General features: G+C 44.6%; 1 protein-coding gene across 1 annotated transcript; it reads left to right on the forward strand.

Annotated features, from left to right (window-relative positions):
- The first annotated feature begins 89 nt into the window (after positions 1 to 89).
- Positions 90 to 9,584, forward strand: LOC103188340 (ras-related protein Rab-11B). Its single transcript, XM_007908301.2, has 5 exons — positions 90 to 277; positions 6,688 to 6,883; positions 7,043 to 7,236; positions 7,720 to 7,800; positions 8,175 to 9,584. Exons 1-5 carry the CDS (start codon positions 238 to 240, stop codon positions 8,318 to 8,320), a joined length of 657 nt encoding a protein of 218 aa, XP_007906492.1. The 5' UTR covers positions 90 to 237; the 3' UTR covers positions 8,321 to 9,584.
- The last annotated feature ends 483 nt before the right edge of the window (positions 9,585 to 10,067 follow it).

Genomic DNA, 10,067 nt, shown 5'->3' on the forward strand with positions numbered 1-10,067 from the left:
GGCGGGGCGGGCGCGCGGTAGCCATGGAGATAGACTGCTATGGGCTGTCTGTGTCCAGCGCCTTCCCGATTGGTGGAGGGAGCTGTCAGTCAGAGAGGCGAGCGGCGCCATGCCCGATTTCCGGCTGTTCGCTAGGGGTTGGGCTCGGGCCGAGGAGGAAGAGGTTTGGTCGCGGTTGTCGTTGGCGTTTTACCACAGACTTCGGTCCGGTATTAGCCACGTCTGTTGACGCCAAAAATGGGAACCAGGGACGATGAGTACGATTATCTCTTTAAAGGTGAGGAGACTGGCCTCGGGCAGCGTTATCAGGAGGAGAGTTAGTGGTGAGGGCTAGGCCGCAGCCTGCCGCTTGATTTGATGGAGCCCCGCCGAGTCTTTCACTGGATCCTGAGAAGTGAATACGGGACCCGGGTCGGGCGTGTCCGCCTCGCGAGTTCCACACGGCGCTGCCTGTGGTCGGTTGGGCCTGGGAAGAGCCTGGAGCAGAGCGGCTCGAGCCCCGCGCTCCCTGACCCACTTACAGCCTCACACCTAATCTCGGGAGCTATAATTCGCAGTGTTTGTTAAAGCGGCAAAATGTGCCTGAGATTTAAATCTGCAATAATACAGTGACATTGGGTAAACTTCTGAAGCAGCCTCTGCCAGCAGGTCTGCCTCTGCCATCTGCTTCCCATTCGATGGGAATCCTTTTCTCTGATGTGAATACGCTGAGTTCGATCTTCAGTATTTCTCTCCGTGACCACAATCATTGATTCTCAGGCAACTGCCAAATAAGATCCTTATAGCGATGAGATTAGGGACTTCATGGTGCCTAAAATTTGAGATTTTTTGCATCTCCCCATCTTCCCTCCCCATCATTTTACAGGACCCCTATTACCTGTCCCCTTGATCCTATGCTCACACAGATGCTATCCACCTAACCGCTGTTTCTGCCATGGTAGTCCCCATCTACATTCCTTCTAAAAAAAACTTGCTTTGCCCTCCCCCCTCCGAAACTGTGTTTATTGCTGATCTCCAACCTGTCCTCCTGGGTGTTGGAACTTGTTGCCTCTCTTCGTCTCATCACTCACTCCAATCTGGTTTTCACCCTGCCCACTGACCCGAGACACTACTGGTCAAAGTCACACGTGTGGAACTTTGGTGTTTTCTTTGATGCTCAACTCTGTTTTAAATCTTTCGTCTGACTATGACCAAGTCTGCTTTCCTCTATTGCCATACTATTGGCTGCCTTTGTCACTGTCACCCCAGCACATCTGAAACCCTCATCTACCCTTTTGTCATCTCCAGACTCCCACTTTTCCAATACTCTGCTCACTGGCCTCTCCAGCTCCATCTTCCACAAGGTCCGCTCCATTCAGAACTACATGCCTCAAGTTGTCTACTGCTCCATGAGCCTAGATCTTCTATCCTTGACTTGTTCTACTGACACCTGCTATGCCCACCCTCTGGAATTCTCTTCTGAAATTCTTCTCTACTTTCAAAACCTTTCTAAAGATCTTTCTCTTTGACTATTTCTCCTACCCTTAATATCTCCTCCCAGCTCAGTTATTCGTAGAGTATTTTGAGAGTTTCTCCCTACTTGAAAGGAGCTATAGATGTATAAACACTGGCCCGGGCCAGTTAGGCTGATTGACCTATTTCTGTGTTGTACTCTTAATGTAAATCAATACAAAAGTGCACATTGTTGGTGATATCCTCTTCTACTGGCACTATTCCCAAAATGGAATTGGATTGTGTTGTAACAAAGAAAGATTTAAGGGATATCAATGTTGAAATTCATCTGCCATGTGTCGCCCATTTTACCATTCTGTGTATGTCTTCCTGCAGTTGGCTCCTATCCTTCTCACTGTTTACTCCCCTACCCAACTTTGTGTCGTCTGCAAACTTGGAAATGGTACTTGCTATACCCAAGTCCAGGTCATTTATGTATATTAAGAAGAGCAGTGGTCCTAATAATAATAATAATCCTTGCATTTGATATAGCGCTTTTCACGTCGGGAGGACGTCCCAAAGCGCTTCACAGAACACACTGTAAAGTGAATTGACTGTATATTTGTGGGCGAACGCGGCAGCCAATTGCGCACAGCAATGTCCCGCAAACAGTCGTAGATTGAAAATGACCAATTTATTATTATTTTTGGTTTTGGAGCTTATTATTAGGCTCTGTGTGGAGTAAGGAAACTTGCCCAAGGTTTCGCCCTCTGCCTGGAATTGAACTCAGGTCTCTCACTTGCAAAGTGAGTGCTCTAACCACTGAGCCACAGGACTACTATACCGGGGAACGCCACTGTACACTTCCCTCCAGTTAGAAACAGCCACAGGACTCCTAATACTGGGGAACGCCACTGTACACTTCCCTCCAGTCAGAAAAGCAGCCGTTCACCATAACTCTCTGCTTTCTGTCTCCCAGTGAGTTCTGGATCCGCTGCCACTGTCCCTTTTATGCCATTGGCTTCTATCTTCCTTACAAGTCTTTCATGTGGCATTTTGTCAAATGCCTTTTGAAAGTCCACATAAACTACACCAACTGCACTACCTTCATCCACTCTCCAGTTCTCTGGCACCACTCCTGTGTCCAACGAAGATTGAAAAATTGTAGCCAAAGCCTCCGCTATTTGTACCCGTGTCTCCCGTACGACCCTGTCTGGACCGGGCGACGTATCTACCTTGAGCCCAGTCAACCTTTTCAGTACTTCCTCTCTGTTTACACTTATCCTGTTTTTTTCCTCTACCTTCTCCTCCGATACTGCGGCATTTGGTGCATCCACTTCTTTTGTGAATTAAACTGGATTGTATAACAGACATATCTACTAATTTTTCAGTTTCGTTTGTCAGCTGAGTTTGCTCATTTCTGACCCTTGTGGGTAATATTGCAACAAATATTCAGAGAATAAGATTATTTGTATCAGTTCTGTAGTTTCCAAGTTGTTTTCATGAAGAAGAAAGGCTTCATGGAAATATGAAGCTTGGGAGTGATTCGCTCAGAAGAATTTTAAAGAGTTGCCAAGTAGTTCAGGGTTGAGTGTTTTACTCCCTACCAGAAGAGCTTTCTGTCCAAGCTTGCTTTTTGTTTATGGAGGTGGATTGAAAAGCAGTACTGCATAAATGAGCCTTGCTCTGTGCATTTCTGGAGTGATGACAAAATCCTTGGATCCCAAATATTTTCAGAAAATTCATGATAAGAGTAGAACAATGTAACACCAACACCAGTTTTGGTGTTACATTGGTTAAAGTCAGTGCAACTTTTCCATGTTGTCACCAAGTGAGACATGGAACCTATTCTCAACAGTAGGGGTTGCATTCGGGTGGTGGGAGGGATGCTTCTAATTTGGAGCGAGGGAAACTAATGGCAAATTGGTTACAGGTATGGACCGATTTCTTTATAAAATGGCCATTTTGCATGCTGGCTAAGTGTATAGGTCTTCACCAGGTGCTGCCATAATGGACATTTTCTGTTGTTTCTAATGGGCATCAGCAGCCATGAGCCAACCTTTTGGCTTCCGGCGGACGGAATCCCTATTTGATAAATGTCCACGACCCGCATAAGCAATATTTTTGTGTTTCCCTTCCAGAAACATAACAACATTTATGGGTGGGCCAGCTGAAATGGAGGGAGTTGGGAGGCGGGTGCAGATGAAATTGGCCTGCAGACTGTCAGTTTCACCACCCTGATCTAAGGAGTGGGCAATGGGTTACCTTTTTGTACTGCTCCTCAGCCACACTGCCTCAATAATGAGATTAATACTTCTGAATTTTGCAATTTACTTGATCACAATTTGTTATGATTCAGTCTCAGTTTAGATTTAGTCATAAACTTTACTGCTTTTCCAGTATTTGCTCACACAAACTTCAGAAAATCTTGATTTGAAGGAAAATTGATGGCTTCTCATAATATTATACTGAGAATTGTTTTAGATACTTTATGAGTTTGTCACTGATTGATTGTGAGCTCTGGGCTATTATTTAAGACTCCAGGTGTAAGGAGAATTTATTATTAGCAATATTTGTAATAGTGAACTTTGAAGAACCATATTCTAATTGAATTGGCATGACACATTTATTCTTTGGGGTGATTGTCCCTATTGACTGGCGTCAGCATAATTTTGCAAAATAAGGCATTTCTTGAATGCCTGGCATGCCTGTGGTTATCTGTTCTAGTTCTCAACTAATAAGGCGTAAGTGGCTGTGCATCGTCTGCTATATTAACTCTTTCTTCTCCCCAGGTCACAATTTTGAAGGTAACATGACTAGAATCAAAATGTATGAATCCTCAAGTTACCATACTACAGTACCACTATAATCTTGCAAAGGTTTACATATTGCACTTTGAGTTACCAGCTAAGGGATACAAAAACAACCTTTAAAATTTGGAGATACTTGTGCAATGCTTTTGTCTAAATATTATCCAGATTTTGCTAAAAGACCAAAGTATTACAAATTCAAAGTTTGGTTGGTGTCTGAGACTTGCTTTTATTATCTACTTCAGAAAACGTTGACTAAGCAATCACTTAAACTACAAACCTGCTGAGGTAGAGGGAAACTGATTCCAGTGGTTAATTCCGATCTCTCGGCCCAGATTGTACCTTATTTGGTTAGCTGGCTCAGTTATGATCAACCACCAGTGTCAAGAATTCTTGTGATCCTAGACTGAGCTCTTGCAACAGTTCAGGAATATAGAGCTATGTGTAAAGTACCCATGTTCATTGGAAAGTAGAGCGGTTTCCATCAAAAAGCCATTCTGGCAAATGTGCCTAAAGTTAGGGTTCAAATGTAAAGGACATACATGATTTGAGAATGACGAAGGATGTTTTTGCTTGTAAAGGCAACAACAACAAAATTACATTTATAGAGCACCTTTCACGTCGGGAGGACTTCCCAAGGCAGCATGGATTTATTTTTTAGCGCAGGGTGTTACCGGGGATGTCAAGAAAGATTGGACAGGTCAGAGCTTTCATCTCTGGAAATGAGATGATTGAGAGGTATTTAAAATTATGAAAGGATTTGATAAAGTGGTGCTAATAGGCTGTTTCCACTTGTTGGTGAGTCAAAAATGAGGGCCTGTAAATATAGGATAGCTAGTAACAGATCTAAAAGGAAATTTATGAGGAACGTTTTCACACACAGGAATGGTGAAAAGGGGAAACTCGCTGCAGGGAGCCATGTTTGAAGTATGCATTGAAGAGGAACCTTGAAGTCTGTATGAGGGAGAAGGGAATAGAGGGGTTTGGAGAGGAGATTAGGAGGGTTGAGGCTCATTTGGAGCATAAACACTGATAGAGGAGTTGAGTGGCCTGTTTCTGTGCTGTAGTATTCATGTCTTTGACATGGACAGGATAACTTGGTTCAAGAGGCAAGTTGGTAAGATTGGAACCTATCGCAAATCTATTAAGTCTGGTTTGGGGAGGTGAGCAGTTTGCCTATGTTTTATGTAGAAAAAGCTCAGGGACTTGGTAACAGAGGGCCGTCCACTGGTCCAGGTCGATGCTCGTTTCCTGTTTAGCATCTTTATTATGGAAAATATTGCTTTGCCAAATATGAATTCTGACTGAAACTATCTGCATTTTTAACAAAACATGTGTGGATTTTGCAGTAAGGTTAGATTAAGCTTTTGCCAACCCAGTTTGTGAAATTTCCCACTACATCTCACATTGGGAACCGGAAAATCAACTCTATTGCTCATTTTGATGCTGTCAGAAACAATTAATGCTGAATTAATTGATTGACAGCTATGGATTAATTATCTTTGGTGGAGGAGTAGTTTGTACCTGTCGGGATGTTATGTGCTGCCCTGACCTAGGGTATTCCTTTCTCGGGAATATCAGGCCGGAGCTTTACTGTCCATGTTGGCTCTGTGCTCTCCTGTCACAGAGTGAAGGTGTAACTAGTTTCCATGTGTGGAAACCCATCACCAGGTTTGAGGATCCAAAGCCAAGTTTCCACACATGTATGACTCAATACAGTGACATTTCCCTGAGCCTGGAATGGAATACACTCTCTCTCTCTCTGGAGTGCCGCATCCTGCTAATCTAATTTGGGAAAATATTAGGTGCAGGTTGGCAAGGCTTGGAGATCCCAGAGTGTACATTGGGAGCTGTTTAACCAGCGAAACCACGAAGCCTGCCGTTGCTAACCCCAGCAAGTCTAGCAGGTTTTCTGCTGCTTATCAAACTGGTACCACCCTACCCGTTAGGCTTGCAGGGCGAACAGGAGCCGAGTGGGAGAGGAGCCCCCAGTGACCTTCTAGTACTGCTGACAGGTCAAGTTGGCTGTTCTATTATCAACAGGTAACTGCCCTGATAACTGTGGACCTCCCTGGCTCACAAACTGGCCCCCCACAGAGGAGTGAATTCCATTGTGTTGGTCACAGCTTAGCCCTGAGAAGACCTCTCCCTCCCCACTTCCACCCCCTGAGGATAAGCTTGAGTATCAAAATATTGTAACAGAAATTACAGGGAAATCGTCTGAAGAATTTGGTGTAGATTTTTAGTGGATTCTAACACCAGCAATTGAGTAAGTTGCAGAATGCTGCTACAGGATTTCAATTTTCTGCCTGTAAATGTAGCTCGAGTAAAATGTCCACTATGTGAATCCACAGCATGGATTGTATAACAGGTTTCTGGATGTTTTCCTTCCAATCGTTATTCATTGAGGCGAGGACACATGTTTTACCCTCTTTATTCCCTCCAGTTGTGCTGATCGGAGACTCTGGTGTGGGAAAGAGCAATCTTCTCTCAAGGTTCACCCGCAATGAGTTTAACCTGGAAAGTAAGAGCACCATCGGGGTGGAGTTTGCAACCAGAAGTATTCAGGTGGATGGAAAGACAATTAAAGCCCAGATCTGGGACACGGCAGGACAGGAGCGATACCGCGCCATCACTTCAGCGTAAGCATCACAGAAATTAATTTTAATTTCTAAATTTAATTTTAAAAAAGCCAACTGTCGCTCACGCTCATTTATACCCTCATTTATGAGAGATGAAACTACAACCTTTCAGCACATATGACAGGCAGTGTGGACTCCATTGTCTCTGTCTGTCCTCAGGTATTACCGAGGGGCTGTGGGTGCTCTGCTCGTGTATGATATTGCCAAACACCTGACGTACGAAAACGTAGAGCGGTGGCTGAAGGAGCTGCGGGACCACGCCGACAACAACATTGTCATCATGCTGGTCGGCAATAAGAGCGACCTCCGTCACCTGCGAGCAGTGCCCACCGATGAGGCCCGGGCATTTGCAGGTGGGTGAGGTGGTGGTCCCTGACCATTGGGAAAGGGGCAGTGTGATGACTGGCAGGGGGAGGGTTGGCCGTCGCTGGAGGGTTGTTGCGATGGCTGATGGAGGAAAGGGTAGACATTTGGAGGGAACCCAGTTGGCCAGGATCAATGGCAACTATCCAGTGGATTAGGATGGGAAGGATGTATCCATTTAATCAAATATCCTACGGTTCTCACTGAGCTTGTTGTCACTCGTGTGTGATAGCAGAGGGTACCTGGGACCTAGAATTCTCTTCTCCAGTTGAAGGATTAAAATTGGCAAAAATAATTCTGTTATAAGTTGTTTTTTTTGTCAGTCGGGATCACTGTTCTTCTAAGAATCCAAACCAAATCCAGTTCCATGCATCCCGCCTACGTGTGGATATTCCTGTCCTTGGAATTGTTGTTGTAAATTCACAGGGTCGGTATCAGTTGGTTGAAGTTTAATGATGTTTTATATTTTACAGAAAAAAACAATCTTTCGTTTATTGAAACGTCGGCTTTGGATTCAACTAATGTAGAGGAAGCGTTCAAAAATATTCTTACAGGTAAAGGAAAGAGCGATTCTCAGAGATCAACGTGGCCTCAGACCCAGGGCTGGGAATGTTTGTGCCTCAGGTTCCACACCTGAGGAGCTAGGCTGTGACCTGGGGAGGGGGTGCTGGAGTGAGGAAGGCACTTAATCACAGGGAAGGCTTCTTACTGGGTTGTTATGCAGTTCCCAGCAGTGATGGTGATGTGATGACATTGGCAGTGGCCAGAGAGGCCATTAGGTCTGAGCACTGACTAGTGAAAAGTTGCAATGTTTTCCTGCAATGCTTTAAACCGGCTGAAATCCTTAAGCCCTTTGAACGCAGATTCTAGTTTTCTGTGAAGTGTGAACGGTCTATCAGGCAGTCAGAAAACCTTTCTCTCTTTCCAGAAATTTACCGCATCGTTTCGCAGAAGCAGATCTCGGACCGATCGGCGCACGACGAGTCTCCTGGCAACAACGTGGTGGACATTAGCGTCCCCCCGACCACTGACGGTCAGAAATCCAGCAAACTGCAGTGTTGCCAGAACATGTGACCTGCCGGGCACGGCCCTGGGCCCCACATTCCCCCCAGTGCGCGCTCGCTCGCGTGTCGTGAATGCTTCTGTCGTGTCCTATGTGATTAGTGAAATTTGTTCCAATCTCCGACTCGTAACAGTAGATAACATTCCTTATGCATATGGACTTCCCCTGTGATTTGACTACTTTGCATGTGCATTCTCTCCCATTTCCTTCTTTGGACTGTAATTATGACATTTGAAACCAGTGAAGCAATACTTCTGTACATAACCGTCTTCATTCTTTTTAGAAAAAAAAACTCAGTCCCTTCAAAATCCTTGAACACAGTAAGTTTCAGCCTAGGTGCAGACTTTGTGCTTGTTTCAATCTGATGGTGGCTGTTTGAGTCACTGGAGATCGAGATGTGAATGTATCCCTTTTATGATGCTACTGAGGCCTTTATATCCTGCAACATGCTTAAAGTATTTATAAGCTGTAGCCTTTGGAGCTTTCAAAGGAAACCTCTTTTTCCTTTCTCTCTGACAACTGGTGTTGCGACCTCTATCTAATTTTATTTGCAAGTCGCCTATTTGTGCATCTTAATGTAGTTACGCAGATCAGCGTGCTGCTGTGTGTTGACATGGTTGAACTTTCAGTACATTACAGACCAACACATTCCCAGAGCATGTAAATATCTGCGCACAGTGAATTTCCTGTTCACGTGAGGCAAAGTGCTGAGGTTGGGGCTGGAGCAGAGCCTGCACCTTCTTGAGGAAGGGCAAGTTTCCAAAGTCAAACTCTCTCGGAATTATGGTCGTTGGGAGCACGGGTATTGGCTCTATTCAGACGCTGCCTGGATGGCTGAGCTGTGTGCAAAGCCCTGGAGTGAGCAGGAAAAGCTTGCAGCAGATGTTTGAAATCTTTCTCCTCCCCCTCCCCCAAAACATACTTGGAGCTTCAGGAAGGGACTAATTTGCCTACAGTTTAAAAGGATGTGGTTTCCCAACCAGCTCTTTCAGGCATTAGCGGGTTAATCCAATCAAGAAATGTATGGAATCGAACGTCTTCTGTATAACTCCCACCCACCCCACACACACACCCCCAACTGATAAAATTGCTGTTTCGCCTGTGACTGACACTGGGAAGATCACTCCATAATGTGAGTTGGAACATGCTCTGTTACTTCCTTGTCACTAATGGCTCCTCGTATTCCATTAAGTGCAATCCACTTTGTAAATATGTATTGTCACTTGATTGTGCATGTTATTATGTATGGTGGATAAACGTGTTGCCAAACAGATGGTTTTCTGTCTCGTCCTCTTGTTTATTACATGGGAGGAGTAGATTAGACTTAATTTGTTTAAGGAGAAATTTGACATAGCTTTTGGCCACTGATATGACCTATACAGGTTTCTACAGGATACAGGAAGTCAACAACACAACAAAATTACATTTATATAGAGCCTTTCATGTCGGGAGAACGGCCCAGGAAATAAACTTCCTCAATTGCTGATCTGCAGGTAATAGAAATCCAAGAGTAGAGGAGATTTAAAGTGCCAATGCATTGGGACGTCCTCCCGAAATTAAAGGCACAATACAAATGTAAATTGTAGTTGAGTTTCTTCCCCAGAGGTTCATGTGGTCAGACTTTGCAATGCAAGATTTTTTTTCGTTGATCAGCCAAGGGAAACCCATCGCAGGAGAATGCAATCCATGCAGTCTATGGAGTGACAGAGAGGGAGAGTGCACATCCTGCTTATCTACTTCCAAATAGTATTAGGTGGA

This window comes from Callorhinchus milii, unplaced genomic scaffold (genome assembly GCF_018977255.1).
Source record: "Callorhinchus milii isolate IMCB2004 unplaced genomic scaffold, IMCB_Cmil_1.0 Scaffold21, whole genome shotgun sequence".
Classification (NCBI taxonomy): Eukaryota; Metazoa; Chordata; class Chondrichthyes; order Chimaeriformes; family Callorhinchidae; genus Callorhinchus; species Callorhinchus milii.